Source organism: Hemitrygon akajei, chromosome 8 (genome assembly GCF_048418815.1).
Source record: "Hemitrygon akajei chromosome 8, sHemAka1.3, whole genome shotgun sequence".
Classification (NCBI taxonomy): domain Eukaryota; kingdom Metazoa; phylum Chordata; class Chondrichthyes; order Myliobatiformes; family Dasyatidae; genus Hemitrygon; species Hemitrygon akajei.
In genome coordinates this window covers 135,396,694-135,420,624 of record NC_133131.1, presented here as the reverse complement: position 1 = coordinate 135,420,624, position 23,931 = coordinate 135,396,694, and the positions used below count along the sequence as shown (strand labels likewise).

At 40.1% G+C, this 23,931-nt stretch overlaps 1 protein-coding gene across 1 annotated transcript in view; it reads right to left on the bottom strand.

Annotated features, from left to right (window-relative positions):
- Positions 1-23,931, bottom strand: part of myo3a (myosin IIIA) — a 404,249-nt gene that overhangs the window by 344,504 nt on the left and 35,814 nt on the right. Inside the window, exons 2-3 of the mRNA XM_073055309.1 lie at positions 19,590-19,773; positions 8,144-8,278 (exon numbers count right to left, since the gene is read on the bottom strand). Of these exons, the coding sequence (XP_072911410.1) occupies positions 8,144-8,278; positions 19,590-19,773 (319 nt within the window). The remainder of the gene's footprint in view (positions 1-8,143; positions 8,279-19,589; positions 19,774-23,931) is intronic.

Sequence of the window (23,931 nt, the reverse complement as noted above, 5' to 3'; positions counted from 1 at the left end):
GTCTGTTGCATCGTGATAAGCACAGATGAACAATTTTAGGTAAGGATTTTCAAACACGACAAAGCAGCTGGGGGTGCTCAAGGACTTTCCTTGCTATTCAAGGGCAGCTTGGACGCACATGGCTGTAATGACATTCTACTTGATAGCCTCCACTTGTAATGACGTAGATCCAATCCAACTGTGAGGCATGTTGCACAGTACATCAGCCGTGGGTCATTAATGACGTGAAATGTTCCTCTGCCATTCTCTTGCCTCAGTGAGCACTGTCCTAGTTTATATTCTGTGAACACTAAGCCTTACACGATCCAAAGAGTTGAAATTTTACAGTACAATACTGAAAAAAAACTGAACTTCAATACAGGCATTATAAGAAGACAGCTTATTGATATATATCAAGCAACCAATCTGCTGCAGATTTCCACAAGCATATTGCTTTGTACTACTGGGTGGAGGAGGGGGTGGTCGGCAACTTTATCCTTTGTCCCAGCTGGAAGTGGAAGGTGTATCAGTGTGATAATTTGCAAACTAACATTGTAAATTCAATCGGTACTTAGGCAACTGCTGGTGTGTCATTACAATCAAGGCCAGTGGGATCATTGGATAATCGAAATCTATGGGATCATGTTTGTGCAATGAACAATTCCATTTACCAGCTATCTAGGTCATACAAGCACCCTTCAGATGTGCTGGGGATTTTTGCCTTCACTGCCCTTTCAGACACGGAGTTCCTTGTGACACGTTGAGAGAAATTATTTCTTCTCAACTCCCCGCTAATCCTTCTGCCAATTAACTTCAATCTATGCCTCCAGGTTACAGGCATCTCTGTGAAAGGAAATAGGTTTTTCCAGTTAACCCTGTCAAAGCCTTTCATAATTATTTGCCTCAATTACATCTTCCCTCAATCTCCTTAGTTCTAAAGAAACCCTCTGCCTATACAGTCTCCTCAGAGCTGTAATTCCTCAGCCTAGACCCTTTCTTGTAAATGTCTCACACTAATTTGGTGCTAATAATGTCTTTAAGACCTGAAGTGCTCTAGAAATAGGACTGCTTCAGTTATAAGGAAGATCTTTCTTTCTTTATCAATCTTTTTATTAATTAAAAAAGTACTTGTATATAAACAAGAGGAGAGTTATCTCAAATATCTATATCGATAACAATTCATATAAAAGGTAAAATAAACATTATCAAGATTATACATAGTATGAATTTAATAATATACAATAAAAAAATAAGATAATCAATTCTCCTGTTATCATTCCATGAAAAGAAGAAAGAAGATAAAGAAACTTTTATAATTTCTATATACATAAAAAAACACCCGACTAAACAAAAAAGAAACAAAAAAAATGAAAAAGAGAGAGAAAAAAGGGATTGGGCAGCTCATACTGAGAGTAAAAGCAAGAAAAAAAGAGAAACTTTCTGATTAAATTCAATAAGGAAGATCTTGATAGACATGGACTTCATTGCCTGAAGGTGTAGGTAAACTTATAGAGGAATATTAAATATGAGGGGCATGGATAAAGGAAATGGTCACATTTTAAACCAGAATCAGAATCAGGTTTAATATCACTGGCATATGTCATGAAGTTTGTTGCTATGCAGCAGTAGTACATTGCATTACATAATAATAAAAACTTCAACTTCCAGTAAGATGTGTATATAGAAGATGCAAAAAGAGGCTAAAATTAGTGAGGTAGTGTTCATGGGTTCAATGTCCATTCAGAAATCTGATGGCAGAGGGGAAGTAGCTGTTCCTGAACCACTGTGTGTGTGCCTTCAGGCTCCTGTACCTCCTTCCTGATGGTAGCAATGAGAAGAGGACATGTCCTGGGTGGTCCTTAATGATGGTGAGCCTTGAAGAAGTAATGGATGCTAGTGAGGCTAGTGCCCATGATGGAGCTGATGCAGTCCATTAGAATGCTCTGTGCAGTACATCTATAGAAATTTGTAGGAGTGTCTTTGGTGATTTACCAAATCTCCACAAACCCCTTATGAAATATAACCACTGTCATGTCTTCTTTGTAACTGCATCAATATGTTGGGCTCAAGCTAGATCCTCAGAAATGTTGCCACCCAGAAACTCGAAATTGCTCACCTCACCCTTTCCGCCTCTAATCACTTGATAAAGATTGGTGTGTGTTCCCTCATCTTACGCTTTCTGAAATACACAATTAATTCTACAGTCTTACTAACGTTGGCCACAAAGTTGTTGCTGTGATACCACTCAACCAGCTGATCTATCTCGCTGCTGTCCGCATTATCGTCACCAACTAAAATTCTGCCAACAATAGCTATGTCTTCAGCAAATTTACAGATGGCATTTCAGCTATGCCTAGTCACACAGCCATGAGTGCAGGGAGAGTAGAGCAGTGGACAAAGCACATATTATTGAGGTGTGCCATTGTTGATTATTAGCGAAGTGGTGATGTTATTTCCAATCTGCGCAGACTGTAGCCTTTCGGTGAGGAAGTCGAGGATCCATTTGTAGAGAAAGGTACAGAGGCCCAGGTTCTGGAGCTCTTTGATCAGAACTGTAAGAATAATTGTGTTAAACATTGAGCTGTAGTCAATAAAAAGCAGCTTGACGCAAGTATTAGTATTGTTCAGGTGATCCAAGGCCAAGTGAAGAGCCAATGAGATCGCATCCGCTGGAGACCTATTGTGGCGATAGGCAAATTGCAGTGGGTCCAGGTGCTTGCTTAGCCAGGAGTTCATTCTAGCCATAACCCACTTCTCAAGGTACTTCATCACCATAGATGTGAGTGCTACAGGACAATAGTCAAAAAGGCAGCCCACCCTGCTCTTCTGGGGCACTGGTATGATTGTTAACCTTTTGAAGCAGGTGTAACTTCCAACTGTAGAAATGAGAGATTGAAAAAGTCTATGAACATACCCGCCAATTGACTGGCACATGTTGTCAGAGTCCTACCAGGTACACCATCTGGTTCTGTCGCCGAGCGAGAGTTCACCCTCATGAAAGATGTTTTAATGTCAGAAAGAGAGAATGCAGGGTCACCAGGTGCTGAGGTGTCCACTTATGACAGTGAATATCAGCTTCTAGTAAAATGAATGCTTTTTAAAAAATAAATAGAACACTTCTACAATGTCTTTTGTGGAAGATTTCCTCAGTGTGATAGGTGTGATTAGATCTCCACTGTCTTCCTAAAGCTTTTAGATACTGCACTTGAAAATGAAGTGTATGCAAGCATCATACCTGTCAGATCGCTGGCAGGTGGTAAGAGTGGGTTCCCTCACCTCTGCCCTTCTGACCCTCATTACAGGCGCCCCTCAGGGCTGTATTCTAAGCTCCCTCCTTTACTCTCTGCATACCCAGACTGTTTCGCCACCCACAGCGCCAATCTGCTAATTAAATTTGCTGATGACGCTACACTGATTGGCCTAATCTCAAATAATAATGAGGCAGCCTCCAGAGAGGAAGTCATGAACCTGACACAGTGGTGTCAAGAAAACAACCTCTCCCTCAACATCGCAAAAACAAAGGAGCTGGTTGTGGACTACAGGAGGAATGGAGACAGGCCCTATAGACATCAATAGATCTGAGGGTGAGAGGGTGAACAGCTTTAAATTCCTTGGCATATCGTCGAGGATCTCACGTAGACTGTACATACCGGTTGTGTGGGGGAAAAGGCACAACAGCATCTCTTTCACTTCAGACAGTTGAAGAAGTTTGGTATGGGCCCCCAAATTCTAAGAACTTTCTGTAGAGGCACATTTGAGAGCATCCTGACTGGCTGCATCACTGCCTGGTATGGGAACTATGCAGAGAGTGGTGTGGACAGCCCAGTGCATCTGTAGGTGTGAATTTCCCATTATTCAGAACATTTACAAAGACAGGTGTGTCAAAAGGGCCTGAAGGATCATCCCAACTACAATCTATTCCAGTTGCTACCATCCGGGAAACAGTACCACAACATAAAAGCCAGGACCAGCAAGCTCCGGGACAACTTCTTCCACCAGGCCATCAGACTGATGAATTCATGCTGAGGCTACTGTATTTCTATGTTATATTGACAGTCCTGTGTACTTAATATTTATTATTAATTACTATAATTGCCCATTGCACATTTGAATGGAGATGTAATGTGAAGATTTTTACTCCTTATATATTTAAAGGATGTAAGTAATAAAGTCAATTCATTCAATTCAATTCAAAATGCTGCAGTAACTCAGCAGGTCAGGCAGATTCTATGGAGGGGTATAAACAGTTATTATTTCACGCTCCCTGAACCATCGACTGTTTACCTCCTTCCATAGATGCAGCCTGATCTGCTGAGTTCTTCCAGCATTTTGTGTGTGCTGCTCTGATTTCCAGAACATTTTGTGTTAATACTGTAAATGCAAGACAGTTGGCAAGAAACAGACCAGTTGGCTCTTGATAGGGGTGGATTTCAATAGTGTTGAAGTTTTAATAGATTAGTGGTATTTACAGTTTGTGACTGACATTCCTATCTGAGATAAAAAGTAAATGGTACAAATCCTCACACAGATAATCTTAAAGAATGAAGACCAGAAAGTATATTTGAGCAAAAGGAAGGCTGAAGAATCATACACATATTCAGCTGCTGTAATACCAGTTAAACACTCAATTCCACACAGCAATTGCCTTGCTGAGTTGTGCCCTGTTCAGGCAAAGTAAAACAAATCCAGTCTATGGTCTTAATCATTAGGAAGTGAAGGAAGGTGTCATCATTCATGTTATTAAGAAAAAAACTATTCTCTAATCACCTTCTTGATGATGTCCAGTTTGAATTTCACCAATATCACTCAGTTCCAGATCACATCACAGCCATGGTCCATATATAGACCAAAGATCTGAATTCTGGAGGTAAGGTAGGAGTGTAGTGACTTCCCTTCTCATCAAGGCATCATTTGACTGAACATGTTGTGAAGACTGGATTCATAAGTATCTGGTGAAAAGCACATTGATGATAAATTTGCTTTGAACTTTGAACATCATTTTCTGTAGAAAGGAAGATAATTGGAGTTGTTGGAGATCAAGCAGACCGGGCCAGAAAACCACATTTTTCAGGACAATTTCATAGGGTCTATTATCTTCAGCTGATTTTGACTTTCCTTCCATCATAATGTCAGAAATGAGAAAGCTGACTGGTGTTTGCACTATTTTTAATTCTGTTCTTTCAGACAGACAGACATACTTTATTGATCCCGAGGGAAATTGGGTTTTGTTACAGCTGCACCAACCAAGAATAGTGAAGAAATATAGCAATATGAAACCATAAATAATTAAATAATAATAAGTTAATCATGCCCAGTGGAAATAAGTCCAGAACCAGCCTATTGGCTCAGGGTGTCTGACACTCCTAGGGAGGAGTTGTAAAGTTTGATGGCCACAGGTAGGAATGACTTCCTATGACGCTCAGTGTTACATCTCGGTGGAGATTAATTTTAGTAAATGAATTGGTCCATGCCTGCTAGCAGCGAGACAGACATCCATCTTCTATGGAAAGTCATACTGGTGCTACACAAGTGCCAGATAGCGACCATCTCCAACAGGAATCCAATCATGACATTTAATGGCATTATCACCACCAGTCGAGCAGAGATATCCTGGTGTTACCAATGACTAGAACGTAAGAATCGTTTAGCAAAAGGCTCACTTCCAGACATTCCATTGTGTTTTACTAAACGTAAGGCATAAGCATGATAGAATATTGTTCATCATAGAATATTGTATGATAGAGTATTGTGTTGGAGCATTTTAAAGGGGGAAAATATGATAGAAAAATAGTGGTTTAAACATAGAAAGATAAAGAACTTATAGCACAATACAGGCCCTTTGGTCCACAAAGCTGTGCTGAACATGGCCTTACCTTAGAAATTACCTAGGGTTACCCATAGCCCTTGATTTTTTGAAACTCCAAGTATCCATCCAGGAGTCTCTTAAAAGACCCTATCGTTTCCACTTCCACTGCCCGAACCGGCAGCCTATTCCACGCCCTTACCACTCTCTGTGTAAAAAACTTATCCCTGACATCTCCTCAGGGAGGGAATACCAGAGCTTAGGGCTTTGGAAACTGAAGGCATGCTGATCACTGTTGGAACAAATAATTTTAGTAGAGTTGATACTTTTAAGCTAGGGGAGTTTTCACATACAATGGGGGAGGTTGGCAAGATGGTGCAACATTAAAACCGAACTTTGCTTAATTGAGGCCCTGTGTTAGTTAGCAAACAATGGGCATTTGTAGTGAGATGGGATGAATATCTTTCACACCTCTAGCCGTTCATCTGTTTCTGTATTATTTTTCAGGTAGATCATATGCAATTAAAAATATCTTTACACCGGCATTGTCATCATTTTTCTTTGTTAAGATCTCATCACCATCTTATCACAAATATTCTCCTTGTCCCATTCATCCCTCCTCCTCCTCTGAAACATTAAAAAAACATGATTTTCTTATCTTTGCTTGTTCTGATAAAATATAATTGATATGAAGTGTTAACTTCAATTCTTTCTTGATAGTTGCTGCCTGACCTGGTGGCTATTTCCAGAACAGTTGTAATAGGAAATATAAATTCTGATTTCTGGCAATTACAGTTCTGTGGGTTTTAAGCCATTGCTTCTATCAAAAAATATTATATCTGTTACTTTGTTGTCTATTGCAGTATCACACAATGGACTATGACTGCAGAAATCATTCCCATCAATTCTCAATCAGATTGAAGATGCAAAATTATAAAGCAGGCATAGCTCTTGAATATAGGACATATGAGGATGGCATCCAACTTGCTACCATAATTATGGAAGCTTTTCATTTCCTTTCTTACAAATGAAAGAGATTAAACATTTAGAAGTTGGGATTTTTTTAACAAGTACAAAGCAGTCTTTTGCTGATGCAGTTTAGCTAACAATGAAGCTGTTAAACATCTACAAAGCAAAAGTTATTGCTACGATTTGCTCACCCATTTAGCATCACATTTAGATAATAAGGTAAAGATAAAAATAAAATAAAGAAAGTACAAGAAAGAAAGAAAGAAAGAAAGAAAGAAAGAAAGAAAGAAAGAAACACTTTAATTTTTAGTGTGGATGAAGGCACACAAGAGTTACATTGAAGATTTGAAATAACTGGGAAGTGTATATCAATAAATAATTAAAAATTAAATGTCAGAGGCAGATTCAATTTAGAGCAATAATTAATAAGAATTTTTAAAAAGCTATTTGCCTAATTATTCCATGAACCGCATGTGCACATTCTGCTAAATGACGTGCCATCTCTAATATAGAGGTATTTTTTAAAATGTCTTTCTTTTTGAATGTTTGTTTGTACCTTTTTATGTTAACTATGACAAAGTTTGTTGATGATGCTAGTTACTCTGATGTACATTTTAATAAAGAAATATTATAATTAATAATCATTAGAGTCAATTGCTGTGTTCTAATACAATTCAGTGATATCATTAATTTCATTTATTGGATGTATTAAATGGAAAGATTATTGGGTATCAAATGAAACATAAGGAAATTTATTCCACCATTTTATCTTATGAGAAATATTTGCATCATTCTAATAACTATTACTCTAATAAAAAATAATTGGATTGGTATATAGACAGGAAAGGAATGGAGGGTTATGGGCTGAGTGCAGGTTGGTGGGACTAGGTTAGAGTAAGCGTTCGGCATGGACTAGGAGGGCCGAGATGGCCTGTTACTGTGCTGTAATTGTTATATGGTTACATAACATATTTTCATTGAAACATTGTGAGACAGAAACTTCAAACTTCAATAACTCAGAGAAAATTGCACAAATGTAGCTTTGTTAACAAGGCTGGGTGGGGGTATTCTAATACTCATCCCATTTTGAGTATCCCAATACTCATCCAAATTCAGAATAACAAAACATTACATTGTTTTCATTGTAATCTAATAGAGTTATTTGGTAAACAACATTTGAATCTTTAAGAAAAACCCTATTCATGAATGTCAAATTCAAATGTATTGTAAGGTTTTTTTTAAACTGTAAACAACGATGTTCCTCATTCCCTTCATAACTTTTATACCAGTACCCATTAAGGGAAAAAAGTTATCTAATCACATGAAATTAAGATTTGTCACTCCAGTCAGAAAAAAGTATCAGGTAATTTCTGTAAAGCCAGGAATTCCTACCTCTAGTACAAGCCAAAGCTGATGTTTATTCCTTGCATTCCTCTTATAGTACATTCCATAGAACTTGACAACATTTTCATGATCTGAGAGCGCTCGAAGAATATTATACTCAACCTCGATTTCTTCATCAATGTCCTAAGGTAAATAAGAATGATTAACACAATTGAAATATCTATAGTAAGTCCACCAATTACACTACCTTCTCGAGCCTAAATTTTCAAAACCTGGTTCTTAATAAAATTATGTTAACAATCTTCTAAAACTGCATTCCAAATATGAATAAAAGATCCAATGCAATTAGAAGATTAAGAGGATTCTTAACAGTTTGAAGCTCTCTTCCTACTACTTTAACCTATGGAAAAAGCTATTTGGGGAATGATTTTGCCAGTAATTACAAGACTCTTGAACCTCATTAAGGTGAGATTTTCTTCATGTGTAAGTTGCTTGACTGTTATGGACCTCCTCAGTTGCAAGAACATAAAGGCCATGTACTAGAAAATGCAATTGAAATAGATGGTAACTCAATGGACAGCATGTTCATGATGGGCCAAAGGATCATGCTATTAGACAAAGCAATTATAGATCATAGAACAGTACAGCACAGGGGGATGAGTTTTGGCCCCAATGCCTTGTTAAATATGATGCTGAATTAAACTGACATTTTATGTCTACGACTGAGCTCAACAGTAAAGGTGCTTCCCTCCTAAATGCTGACTGAGCTCCTTCTTCTGCCTCCTGCTCTTCGCTCACCTCCCTCCTTTACCCGACACCCTTTCCAAACAATATTATCACCCTCCTCATAAACTTTGTCTCTCCAAATGCCTTTGAATTCTGTTTCAATAATGGCTCAGTGGTTTTAATATTTTCAATCCCTAAACATTAAAAACTTGGTCACCACTTTTGAAGTTTGAGAACAAGAAAGATATTTCTTTTTTCCCCAGTCTTCTCTCTCTTTACATGAGTATTCCGTTGACTCATAACTCATTATTCTCAGTCTAAGGCCACAGTAAGATTGCACTTTAGCAGAATAAGGTGGTAAACTATTTTCTAAATGGGGAGAAAATTCAGAAATCAGAGGTGTAAATGGACTTTAAAAGTCCTCATGCACGATTCCCTAAAAGTTAGCTTGCAGGTAAGGAAGGCAAATGGAATGTCAGCATTCATCTTGAGAAGACTAGAAGGTAAAAACAAGGATGTAATGCTGAAACTTTTAGGACATTGGTCAAACCACATCTGGAGTATTGTGACCAGTTTTGTGCCTCTTCTCTAGGAAGGGATGTACTGGCATTGGAGAGAGTGTGAATGAGGTTCACAAGAATGATCCCAGGAATGAAAGGGTTAACATATGAGGAGCGTTTGATGGCTCTAGGTCTGTACTTGTTGGAGTTTAGAAGAACAGGTTGGGGGGGGGGGGGGGATCTTACTGAAACCTATTGAATATTGAAAGGCCTAGTTAAAGTGGATATGGAGAGAATGTTTCCTATAGTGAGGAGTCTAGGACCAGAAGGTACAGCCTCAAAATGCAAGGATGTCCCTTTAGAATAGAAATGAGGAGGAATTCCTTAAGCTAGAGTATGATGAAATCTGTGAAATTCATTGCCATATATAGCTGTGGAGGCCAAGTCATTAAGTGTATTTTAAGTGGAAGTTGATAGTAAGGTAATCAAATGTTACAGGGAGAAGGTAGGAGAATTTGGCTAAGAGGGATAATAAATGATGGAATGATAGAGCAAACTCATTGGGCCAAATAGCCTAGTTCTATCCCCATTGTCTTATGGTCTTGAGTTATGTCATGTGTACAGCAATAATGAATTGTTGCCCTTCATCCTCTTCCTTGACCATTTCACTAATTTTCACCTTATTTACCTATCCGTTCTTCTCAGACATGTCTTTTAGATAGTTCACTGCTATAGTTCTGCTCACTGAATTTCCTTTCATACCTGATCTTTATTTGTATTATACCGCTGCCCATATACAATTCAAAACTGCACCATTGACCTATTTATATGATTGATGTGTTATTTTTCAAATATTGCCTAGATCCAGAGAAATTGCTTCCACCAATATCATCTGCCTTTACTTCCATTAATCTTCAAATATTGACGCACCCTCTATTCTTTAATAGATATTGTGTACAGAGAAACCTAATTAACTCCAACTTTATTGCATGGGGATTTGGCACAAGATTTGATACATTTTCATTTCTAAGGTTACATTGCATCCCAGAAATTGTTAATACACTAGGTTCATGCAAAAGTGTCCTATCTCAAACTCTGGCTTAATTCCTACAATGAAAATAAACTTAAACATCAATAAACCCTGGCATCCTCAATTTCAATACATATTGTAATATATATTTGTAATGTTAAATAAACCTTATTTTCTGTATTTGGTGTACTTCACATTAGATATATTCTTTTCCAGTTTTCTTTACATAATCTACATATTTTTCACAGACGGATCTTGCAAACGATTTCCAAAGTCAAAAACAAACCAATCACCAGGGCAGCGTTTAGAATATCCCCAAGAGACCAAGCTGGAAGCAGTTAGACAAGTTCAGCGGTTTGCAAATTAGACTGATTACTTGTTTCCTGGTTTACACATTTGATTTTAAGAAAACCCTCATCCTCCTGATACAAAATAATATTAAAATATAACCATAGTTCAAATGTGATTTTAATAGAGCCATAGTCAATTACCCCTCAGCAGTGGTAAATTGACACAGACAGTGCAAAGTGTAGCCTTTCAAGGCATTTGGTTTGCAGGGTGATTGTACTAATGAAAAAGTTAATAGCATTGATGTTTGTTTAAAATAGGTATACAACAAAATGTTTAAGTCTATTAACTTAATTAGCTCCCAGAACTGAATTTCGTTCATTGACACTTTCAAATAATGAAGTTACATCTTCCTTTGTAAACTCACATGTGTGAACTGGTGATTCTGCGTAATAGAACGTGCTCGTGGTATTAAGCTACATCCCAGGGAGAAGAGGGAAGAATACCTGGAGAAAGGTGGAAGGTAGCTGTCATTCTTGGCAAGGTACAGAGCTGTTGGTTGGAAAGTAGGATGGCGGGTTTAGTGCAGGAAAGTGGTGTTCACATAAAGGTCATCAATCATCTTTATTGGACAACGGAGCAGTCTTGAGCATGGAGCGATCTATATCTGCAACTGTTTTTTTGTTGTTGTTATGTTTTTATATAAAGTATTCTACTCTTAAGGACTTTGTGTAGAAATTTTCCCTCAGCCATGGGTACTAATCATTTAAGTGAGCTCATTGTTTGCAGATACCAGTGCAACATTTACACAGCACCAACACAGAAAAAAAGCACCAATGGTCCTTTTGGTTGAGCATTTCACTTGAGGAGAGAAGTTGTTTGGGACTGCAGTAAATGGTGGTGGGGACAGTTTAGAGTGAGGACTGGGGTCAGACTGTGTTAGGCAATTGTATCAGTGTAGAGGATAGATGTTAAATACTTTACCTATGTTGGAGAACACTGTGATGTAAAGAACATGAAATGTTCTTTGACAGTCATCCTGGGCGGGATGGTCTAAGGTCACAAACAAATAATCAAAAAAAAAACTAATGTGTGCCTGGGGTGGGAACTGCACAAGGGTGCCTGATGACATGAAACATCTGCTTGGATTTTCCAAATAATGTGAAGTATTGGAATATTATTTTTATGTACCAAGATACAGTGGAAGTTTGTATTGCATACTGTTCATACAGATCACATCATTATATAGTGCATTGAGGTAAAACAGTGCAGAGGAAATTGTAAACGTTACTGAGAAAGTGTAGTGCAGGTGAATAATAAAGTGCAAGATCATAATCATAAATCATTAGGTTATGAGTTCAAGTCCATCTTTTAGTAAAAAGAGTCTGATAACAACAGGAATGAAGCTGCCTTTGTGATTAGTGGTATGTGCTTTTAAGCATTTGTATCTTCTGCCTGAAAGGAGAGGGGAGAAGAGAGAATGTCCAGTGTGGGTGGGGTCTTTGATTATATTTTTAACCAAGGCATTGAGAAGTATGGACAGAGACCATAGAGGAGAGATTGGTTTCTGTGATGTGCTATGATTGTAATCTGATAGAAACATTAAGCTATTTGATATATAGACATTTCTGAAATCCTCATCTAGACTTTGATTCTATTGAAGTCACTAAATTTTGGAAGAGTACATCACACATACACATGACTAAGACAAATACCTATGCATTTTGCTCCTTAAATGATGCTAGGCACCAGAGGTTTTAGCACTATACTGTATTTATTTTAAAATAATGGACAGGACATAGGAAAGCCAATGGTTAAAGGGAGGGGGGAATTCTGGGCATAGGATGCAAGTGCTTTCTGAAACAAAAGAATTGCTCTCACTTAGGTCAAACAAAGAAATATATATTTATGGCCCTTTACCAACAGGGGCGTAATCCCCCAGTTCCACCTAAGGTAATAGATCTGAATTAAATTCTTCCCTGTTTGATTGAAGGACAGTCTTAACATTCTTTTACTTCACCACAATAGCACCTCTTAGGGATCAGAAAATGAAACTTCAGTCCAAGACAATTGTGCAGAAGATGCAAAAGCTTCAAAGCACGCATCACCATGCTAAAGGACAGCTTCTATCCCATTGTTATCGTACTCTATAATGCATCTCTTGTATGGTAGGTAGGTAAGACCATAAGACATAGAAGGAGAATTAGTCTGTTTCATCATTCTATCATGGCTGATTTATTATCCCTCTCAACCCAATTCTCTTGCCATCTTTGACGCCCTTACTAATTAAGAACCTATATGTTTTAAATATACTCATTGATTTGGCCTCCATAGCCATCTGTGGCAAAGAATTCCACAGATTCACCACCCAGCTAAAGAATTCATCCTCATCTCTGTTCTCAAGGTACATCCTTGTATTCTGAGGCTGTGTCCTCTCATCCAAGAAAATATCATAATGAGATAGTTTGTGAGGTCAAGTGTCTATTTAGGACTCTTGACCTCACAATCTACCTCTTAATGACCTTACACGTTATTGCTTACCTGCACTGCACTTCTTTGCAGCTTTTACACTTCATTCTGCATTGTTATTGTTCTATCTCAATACACTGTGAAATGTCATCTGCATGAACAAAATGGAACACCAGCTCCGTTGCAAAGAAAGCCCAGCAGCATCTCTAATTTCTGCGAAGGCAGACAAAAGTCCATCTCCCACCCCCCATCCTCATCACATTCTACAGGGGTTATATTGAGAGCATCCTGAACAGCTGCATCACTGCCTGGTTTGGAAATTGCACCATCTCGGATTGTAAGACCTTGCAGCGGATAGTGAGGTCAGCTGAGAAGATCATTGGGATCTCTCTTCACGCCATCACGGACATTTACACTACACGCCGCATCCGCAAAGGAAACAGCATTATGAAGGACACCACGCACCCCTCAGACAAACTCTTCTCCCTCCTGCCATCTGGGAAAGGCACCAAAGCATTCGGGCTCTCACGACCTGACTATGTAATGGTTTCTTCCCCCAAGCTATCAGACTCCTCAATACCCAGAGCCTGGACTGACACCTTACTGTTCTATTGTCCTGTTTATTACTTATTGTACTGCCTGCAATGTTTTGTGCACTTTATGCGGTCCTGGGTAGGTCTGTAGTCTAGTGTAGTTTTTTTTTTGTTTTTTTATGTAATTCAGTCTAGTTTTTGTACTGTGTCATGTAACACCATGGTCCTGAAAAACGTTGTCTCATTTTTACTATGTACTGTACATAGCAGTTATGGTCAAATGACAATAAAAGTGACTTGACTTGATTTGACTTGAAAATGCAAGTCAAGCTTTTCACTCTAAATCAATAGCAATACCAAAGCTAACATTTCAGTTCGATTACCCTTACCAGAAATGCCAAGTAAATAATTATATTTCTTCTCTCACTTCGTCTATCATGCTCAGTCATTTCCTATTTTACAAACTGATTCCACTCATCATGACTTCTGATTTTCAAACCTTGTTTTAAAATTTTAGGAGGTGAATTTTAATGGCTGATAATCTGGTGGTGTGGACCCTCTGCCTATACCACCCAGCTACACTGTTTTGGCACCTACGTTGCAGCTCTTCAGGCATTTTCAAATGTTTAAAAATGTAATAAGGTCAGAGTGGTTGTAGACGGGTTATATTCTGCACGGAGGCTGGTCACCAGTGGTGTGCCTTAGGGATCTGTCTGGGACCCCTTCTCTTCGTGATTTTTATAAATGACCTGGATGAGGAAGTGGAGGGATGTGTTAGTAAATTTGCTAATGACACATAAGTTGGAGGTGTCGTGGATAGTGTGGAGAGCTGTCAGAGTTTATAGTGGCACATTGATAGGATGCAAAACTGGGCTGAGAAGTGGCAGATGGAGTTCAACCCAGGTAAGTGTGAAGTGGTTCATTTTGGTCGGTCAAATATGATGGCAGAATATAGTATTAATGGTAAGACTCTTGGCAGTGTGGAGGATCAGAGGAATCTTGGGCTCCGAGTCCATCGGACGCTCAAAGTTGCTACGCAGGTTGACCCTGTGGTTCAGAAGGCATATGGTGCATTGGCCTTCATCAATGGCATTGAGCTTAAGAGCCGAGAGGTAATGTTGCAGCTATATAGGACCCTGGTCAGACCCCACTTGGAGTACTGTGCTCAATTCTGGTCGCTTCACTATAAGAAGGACATGGAAATCATAGAAAGGGTACAGAGGAGATTTACAAGGACGTTGCTTGTTTTGGGGAGCATGCCTAATGAGAATAAGTTGAGTGAACTCAGCCTTTTCTCCTTGGAGTGACGGAGGATGAGAGGTGACTTGATAGAGGTGTACAAGATAATGAGAGGCATTGATCATGTGGATAGTCAGAGGCTTTTCCCCAGGGCTGAAATGGCTAGCATGAGAGGGCATAGTTTTAAGGTGTTTGGAAGTAGGTACAGAGGATATGTCAGGGGTAAGTTTTTTACGCAGAGAATGGTGAGTGCATGGAATGAGCTGCTGGCGGCTGTGGTGGAGATGGAAACGATAGCGTCTTTTAAGAGACTCCTGGATGGCTACATGGAGCTTAGAACAATAGAGGGCTATGGGTAAAGCCTAGGTAGTTCCAAGGTAGGGACATGTTTGGCACAGCTTTGTGGGCTGAAGGGCCTGTATTGTGCTGTATGTCTTTTATGTTTCTATTATATAGTATCTGGTTTGGTGCTCAGCACATTCCATTCTCCAACTTTCTGCAAAGTATTAAAGTAAGTTCTTGCTACGTTCTGTCACTAATTCTAAGAACACTCTTTCTCCTTCAGTCCTTTCATTCACTAGACAGGAACAGCATTGCGAAGGCTGCACTCATTGTCCATCCCCAGTTGCACTGGTACTTGCCAGGCCATTTCAGCAGACCATTCAGAGCTAATTACACTGCTGTGACTCTGATACTATAAAACAAGGAAGCATGGGAGATTTCCTTCTCTGCAGGACATTAATGAGTCAAAGGATCTTCACTAATCAGTTTCACAGTCACTGTTACTACGAGAAACAGGAGTTACTACAGATTAAATTATTTACCTTTAAATTTCCCTTCAGCTGTAGTGAAATTTGAACTCTGGTCTTTGAATTAAGGGTCCAGATGCTAGCCCAGTAACTTAGATATATTCTATATATGTTTAAGCTTTGTGTGACATTATTGTTTTCATGATTTTGTTCTTTTACTTTATCACAATCCTGTCAGATGGTGTTCAACACTATTGGCACAGGTGTTCTGCAAAGACTTCCAAAGTAAACTTCCAAAGTAGACTTCCAAAGACCTCAAGGGTGGCATTCTCAGGATTGCTGCCAGTACTACGTGATAGTGATGGTAAGAATTGGAGGAGATGGCAGTTGAATGTGTGGCTGAGGAGTTGGTGCAAGGGGCAGGGTTTTAGATTTTTGGATCATTGGGATCTCTTCTGGGGAAGGTGGGACCTGTACAGATTGGATGGGTTGCACCTGAACTCAAGGGGGAGCAATATCCTTGCTGGTAGGTTTGCTAGCATGGTTCGGGAGGGTTTAAACTAATTTGCAAGGGGGATGGGACCTGGAGCAATAGAGCAGTGAAAGAAGTGCATGGAGTAAAGCCAGACCTAACATATAGAGAGGTTTTGAGGAAAGAGCAGCAGAACAAAGGGTATAAAGATAGTAAGGTAGAAAGGCTAAAGTGTGTGTACTTCAATGCAAGAAGCATCAGGAACAAAGGTGATGAACTGAGAGCTTGGATACATACATGGAATTATGATGTAGTGGCCATTACCGAGACTTGGCTGGCACCAGGGCAGGAATGGATTCTCAATAGTCCTGGATTTCAGTGCTTTAAAAGGGATGGGGGGGGGAGGGGAGGAGGGGTGGCATTACTGGTCAGGGATACTATTACAGCTGCAGAAAGGGTGGGTAATGTAGCAGGATCCCCTTTTGAGTCAGTATGGGTGGAAGACAGGAACAGGAAGGGAGCAGTTACTCTACTGGGGGTATTCTATAGGCCCCCTGGTAGCAACAGAGATACCGAGGAGCAGATTGGGAGGCAGATTTTGGAAAGGTGCAAAAATAACAGGGTTGTTATCATGGGTGACTTTAACTTCCCTAATATTGATTGGCACTTGATTAGTTCCAAGGGTTTAGATGGGGCAGAGTTTGTTAAGTGTGTCCAGGATGGATTCCTGTCACAGTATGTTGACAGACCGACTGGGGGAATGCCATACTAGCTCTAGTATTAGGTAACGAACTGGGTCAGGTCACAGATCTGTCAGTGGGTGAGCATCTGGCTGACAAGTGAAGTGGAAAATCTAGTCAGGTGGAAGAAGGGAGCATACATGAGGTTTAGGAAGCAAGGATCAGATGGGTCTATTGAGGAATATAGGGTAGCAAGAAAGGAGCTTAAGAAGGGACTGAGAAGAGCAAGAAGGGGGCATGAGAAGGCCTTGGTGAGTAGGGTAAGGGAAAACCCCAAGGCATTCTTCAATTATGTGAAGAACAAAAGGATGACAGGAGTGAAGGTAGGACCGATTAGAGATAAAAGTGGGAAGATGTGCCTGGAGGCTGTGGAAGTGAGCGAGGTCCTCAATGAATACTTCTCTTCGGTATTCACCACTGAGAGGGAACTTGATGACAGTGAGGACAATATGAGTGAGGTTGATGTTCTAGAGCATGTTGATATTAAGGGAGAGGAGGTGTTGGAGTTGTTAAAATACATTAGGACTGATGAGTCCCCGGGACCTGATAGAATATTCCCCAGGTTGCTCCACGAGGCAAGGGAAGAGATTGCTGAGCCTCTGGCTAGGATCTTTATGTCCTCGTTGTCCACGGGAATGGTACCAGAGGATTGGAGGGAGGTGAATGTTGTCCCCTTGTTCAAAAAAGGTAGTAGGGATAGTCCAGGTAATTATAGACCAGTGAGCCTTATGTTTGTGGTGGGAAAGCTGTTGGAAAAGATTCTTAGAGATAGGATCTATGGGCATTTAGAGAATCATGGTCTGATCAGGGACAGTCAGTATTGCTTTGTGAAGGGCAGATCATGCCTAACAAGCCTGATAGAGTTCTTTGAGGAGGTGACCAGGCATATAGATGAGGGTAGTGCAGTGGATGTGATCTACATGGATTTTAGTAAGGCATTTGACAAGGTTCCACACGGTAGGCTTATTCAGAAAGTCAGAAGGCATGGGATCCAGGGAAGTTTGGCCAGGTGGATTCAGAATTGGCTTGCCTGTAGAAGGCAGAGGGTCGTGGTGGAGGGAGTACATTCAGATTGGAGGGTTGTGACTAGTGGTGTCCCAAAAGGATCTGTTCTGGGACCTCTACTTTTTGTGATTTTTATTAACGACCTGGATGTGGGGGTAGAAGGGTGGGTTGGCAAGTTTGCAGACGACACAAAGGTTGGTGGTGTTGTAGATAGTTTAGAGGATTGTCAAAGATTGCAGAGAGACATTGATAGGATGCAGAAGTGGGCTGAGAAGTGGCAGATGGAGTTCAACCTGGAGAAGTGTAAGGTGGTACACTTTGGAAGGACAAACTCCAAGGCAGAGTATAAAGTAAATGGCAGGATACTTGGTAGTGTGGAGGAGCAGAGGGATCTGGGGGTACATGTCCACAGATCCCTGAAAGTTGCCTCACAGATAGATAGGGTAGTTAAGAAAGCTTATGGGGTGTTAGCTTTCATAAGTCGAGGGATAGAGTTTAAGAGACGCAATGTAATGATGTAGCTTTATAAAACTCAAGTTAGGCCACATTTGGAGTACTGTGTCCAGTTCTGGTCACCTCAGTATAGGAAGGATGTGGAAGCATTGGAAAGGGTACAGAGGAGATTTACCAGGATGCTGCCTGGTTTAGAGAGTATGGATTATGATCAGAGATTAAGGGAGCTAGGACTTTACTCTTTGGAGAGGAGGAGGATGAGAGGAGATAGAGGTGTACAAGATATTAAGAGGAATAGACAGAGTGGACAGCCAGCACCTCTTCCCCAGGGCACCACTGCTCAGTACAAGAGGACATGGCTTTAAGGTAAGGGGAGGGAAGTTCAAGGGGGATTTTAGAGGAAGGTTTTTCACTCAGAGAGTGGTTGGTATGTGGAATGCACTGCCTGAGTCAGTGGTGGAGGCAGATACACTAGTCAAGTTTAAGAGACTACTAGACAGGTATATGGAGGAACTTATGGTGGGGGGTTATATGGGAGGCAGGGTTTGAGGGTCGGCACAACATTGTGGGCCAAAGGGCCTGTACTGTGCTGTACTGTTCTATGTAAAAACTTTCACCAATTTCAACCTGAATAACCTTTGCATCAAACACTTGTTTTATTGCTGCCTTTCAGCTAGTTCTGTCTATGAATCACTGCCAAATCAATGTGTCAGAGAATGACTGAAACGAATGAAAATAAATGCTAAAATGATTTCTGAAAGATGGAATCAATAGTAATAATGGGATATCTAGCTCTGGACAGCTTTTGTTCTTTTGTTCAGATCTAGGCAGTAAATTCAGAAGACCGTCAGCAATCCATTGTAGAATAGCATCTTTGATCAGTGATTACACGTGGAGAGAGAATAGTTGGATAATGTGGATAATGCTTTATCCAATTACATTTATTTATTTATTTAGCTATACAGCTCTTCAAGCCACACAAACCCAGCAACCCCACAACCGCGATTAACCCTATTCTACCCGCGGGACAATTTACAATGACCAATTAACCTACACAGTACATGTTTGGACTGTGAGAGGAAACTGGAACACCTGAAGGAAATCCAAGCATTCCATGTAAAGACTCCTTACGGAACAATGCTGGAATTGAACTCTGAACTCCAGAATGCACTGGGCTGTAATAGCATCAGGCTAACCAATACACTAACATAGAAAGGGTTGGATATGGAAAGGGTTGGTTCAAGTTGCAAAAGGAAGTAGCACATAGCAAACTTCAGTGCATTTACTCACATAGATTGGGTCCAGAATCTTAACTGCAGCTTTGCTATCATTTTTCTTGTTTAATACTTTGAAGACTTTGCCATACGTCCCTTTGCCAATGGTTTCAATAATCTCCCAGGTATCAGAGGGATCAGGGAAGGTGTCAAAGACGATCGTTTTTCCAGTTAGTGGGAACATTCCTAACTGCAACCTCCTGAAAAGCAATGGAAAAGAAACAATTAAGTACATTGGTGTAGACTATTAGCCAACGAGTAAAATCGTATTTTGACCAATAACCAATAACCCAGGATAGAAAATCAAAGCGTGATCTGGCTTTAATGAACATATGAAACTCCAAAGCTGTTTTGCACATTATAAAAATATAGAATTGTTTATTGCAGGCTAAGTTTCTTCCATTGCTACCATCAAGGAGGAGATACAGGAGCCTGAAGGCACACACATGCATACACTTCTTACAGTCATTTATGCACTGCAATGTACTGCTGCCGCATAACAATGAATTTCACACCATTGCATAGATATTGAATCAGGTTCTGATTCTGAACTGTTTTTACTCATTAGAAAAAGGTACATTCAACAAGCTAGATTCGGTAGTGACAGCCATGTTAAATAAAATTGGATAGTATGAAATATAATCAGTCATGACCTCTTGGCTCTGCTGTACAGTTACAAGAAAAAGCTTGTGAATCCTTTGCTGCTACCTGGTTTTCTGCATTAATTACTCATGAAATGTGGTCGGATCTTCATCTCAATAATAGACAAACAAATTCTGCCTAAACTAATACACAAACAATTGTACATCTTCTCTTTATTACTGAGTACACCATTCAAGCAATCACAGTCTAGGTTCAAAAAGGTTTGTGAACCTCTGGGGTAAAGTCTTCTACAAAAGCTGTTTGGAATGAGTTGAGATTGGAGGTGTGGGTTGTAGACATGCCTTTCCCTTTAAATAAGGCACACAAAGTCAGGTTACTGACAGTCTGTGCTTCTCAAGAAAGATCTCTTTATGTGCATCGTGCTTAATCAAAACAACTTTCAGAAGGCCTTAGACGAGTTATAGAGACACATGAAGTTGGAAAAGGTTGCATAAATATTTCTAGAGACCTGATTGTTTATCAGTCCACAGTAAGAGAAATTGTTGCTACTGCCCCTAGGAGTGGGTGTCCTGCAAACACCAAGAGCACAGCATGCAACGCTGAAGGAGGTGAAAGTGAACCCAAGGGTAACAACAAAAAACCTGCAGGAATCTCTAGAGCTGGCAGAAGTCTCTGTTTATGTGTCTACTATAAGAAAAACACGGAGCAAGAATGGTGTTTCTGGAAGGGCACAATGCAGGAAACTACTGCTCTCCCAAAATAAACATTGCTTCGTGTCTCAAGTTTCAAGGACCACCTGGATGTTCCACAATGATTCTAGGACAATACACTGTGAACAGATGAGACAGAAGTTGAACTTTTTGTCAGAGGTACACACTATTTATGTTTGGAGGAAAAGTGACCCTGCACATCAACACCAAAACCTCATAGAGGAGGATCATGGTCTGGGGCTGCTTTGCCTCCTCGGGGCTTGGACAGCTTGCAATTATTCAGGGAACAATGAAATTAAAATTGTATGCAGATATTTTACAGGAGAATGTTAGGGTAATGGTCCATCACCTGAAGCTTAAGAGAAGTTGGATGATGCAACAAGACAATGATCCAAAACACAAGAGTAAATCAACAACAGAATGGTTTAAGAAGAAGAAAATCTGTGTTTCAGAAAGACCAAGTCAGAGTCCAGATCTTAAACCAATTGAGATGCAGTGGCATGACCTGAAGAGGGCTGTTCATGCAAGGTATCCCAGAAATATTGATGAACTGAAACAGGTTTGTATGGAGGAATGGTCTAAGGGACCTCCAAGCTGATGTGGTGGACTGACCAACAGTTACCGGAAATGTTTGGTTGAAGTTATTGCTGTACAAGGGGCTCACTCCAATTGCTGAAAGCAAAGGGTCACATACTATTTCCAACAAATACATGTAATATTGGAACATTTTTCTCAATAAATAAACAAACAAGTATAATGTTTCTGTGTTAATTATTTAAATGAGTTGTCTTTTATCTAGTTTTGGACTTGCATGAAGATCTGATCACATTTTAGGTTGTATTTATGCAGAAGTAGAGAAAATTCATGAACTTTCTAGCACCACTGTACATACTTGGTTCTGGACACCACATCCATTAGTTTCTAGTGTGTCATCTGAAAGCCGAAACAATGGTGTATTTTACAGTTAGCCTTTTGAAGAGTTGTGCAAAGCTAAAACCATAATCAGGTTGATGGAATAGTGCACAGATACAACAAGCTTCAGTCAGAAATATTGGAAACATATTTGACGGGGTAGTTGCAACAGAACTCACAATGAGCAGGAAAAACCATGAAGCTGCAGCCTAAAACTTGATGCCCAATATATGAGTAGAGTTAAATTTTAAGTATCTGGAACACAGAACAGTACAGTACAGGAAAAAAAACCCTTCAGCCCACAATATTCTGCTAAACTAAAATTAAACTAAAATTAGTAATCAAATGGTCAACTACACCAGTGAGAGGTTGTACCACCCCCCCCTCCCACCTTCTAATCTGACTCCTCATCTTTTTTCTCTCTAGTCCTGCTGAAGGGTCTTGACCCAGAACATCGATTATATGCTTCTCCATAGATGCTACCTGGCCTGCTGAGTTCCTGCAGCATTTTGCATGTGTTCTTCAGGGCAATAACTCTGTAGCTTGCTGTATTGATGAAATGAGTGAAGACATTGAGTATCAACTAGTTACAGAGCTACAAAAAACAGAATTTGGGATACATCTGTATGAGTCAACTGTGCAAGACAATGAGGCATTGCTAATGGCATATGTAGAGTTTATCAAAAATGGAACAGTTTATGAAGAGATTCCTTTCTGTAAAAAGTTTAAAAAATATATCAACAGAGAGAGAATCAATCCACAACAAGGTTGAAATGTATATTGAGGATAAAATTATTCTGATTAGGAACATGATTTCTTGTGCAACTGGTGAAGCACCATGGACAGTATGACAGGTTGCCATGGTGCTTTAGTGGCATTTATGAAAAAATAAATTCCAAGTCTGTTTGAAGTCCATTGTGTAATTCGTCATCAACATCTCACAGCCAAAAATTTCAGCCAGCGGCTTTTTTCAAACGTGAGTCTCACTGTCACAACCTGCACCAGATATTTCAACTCTTACAAGGATCACATTGCACAGTGCACAGGTACTATGAAAGCTAGGGTTAAAGACAAATAAATATTCAAAGCAGAATAGGTGACCAGTGGGGTGCCTCAGGTATCTGTTCTGGGACCCTTACTCTTCATGATTTTTATAAATGATCTGGATGAGGAGGGATGGGTTAGAAAGTTTGCAGAAGACGCAAAGGTTGGGGGCATTGTGGATAGTGTGGAGGGCTGTCAGAGGTTACAGCGGGACATTAATAGGATGCAAAACTGGGTTGAGAAGTGGCAGATGGAGTTCAACCCAGATAAGTGTGAAGTGGTTCATTTTGGTAGGTCAAATATGATGGCAGAATATAGTATTAATAGTAAGACTCTTGACAGTGTGGAGGATCAGAGGGATCTTGGGGTCCGAGTCCATAGGACACTCAAAGCAGCTGCGCAGGTTGACTCTGTAGTTAAGATGGCATACGGTGTATTGGCCTTCATCAATTATGGAACTGAATTTAGGAGCTGAGAGGAAATGTTGCAGCTATATAGGACCCTGGTCAGACCCCACTTGGAGTACTGTGCTCAGTTCTGGTCGCCTCACTACAGGAAGGATGTGGAAGCCATAGACATGGTGCAGAGGAGATTCACAAGGGTGTTGCCTGGCTTGGGGAGCATGCCTTATGAAAACAGGTTGAGTGAACTCAGCCTTTTCTCCTTGGAGCAATGGAGGATGAGAGGTGACCTGATAGAGGTATACAAGATGATGAGAGGCATTGATCGTGTGGATAGTCAGAAGCCTTTTCCCAGGGTTGAAATGGCTGCCACAAGAGGGCACAGGTTTAAGGCGCTTGGGAATAGGTACTGAGAAGATGTCAGGGGTAAGGTTTTTTATGCAGAGAATGGTGAATGTGTGGAATGGGCTGCTGGCAACAGTGGTGGAGGCGGATACGATAGGGTCTTTTAAGAGATAAGTACATGGTGCTTAGAAAAATAGAGGGCCCTGAGTAACCCTAGTAATTTCTAAAGTAGGGACATGTTTGGCACAACTTTGTGGGCTGAAGGGCCTGTATTGTGCTGTAGGTTTTCTATGTTTCTAATAATTTTTCTCATGTTAGCATATGGGGGTGCCCAAAAGTATAC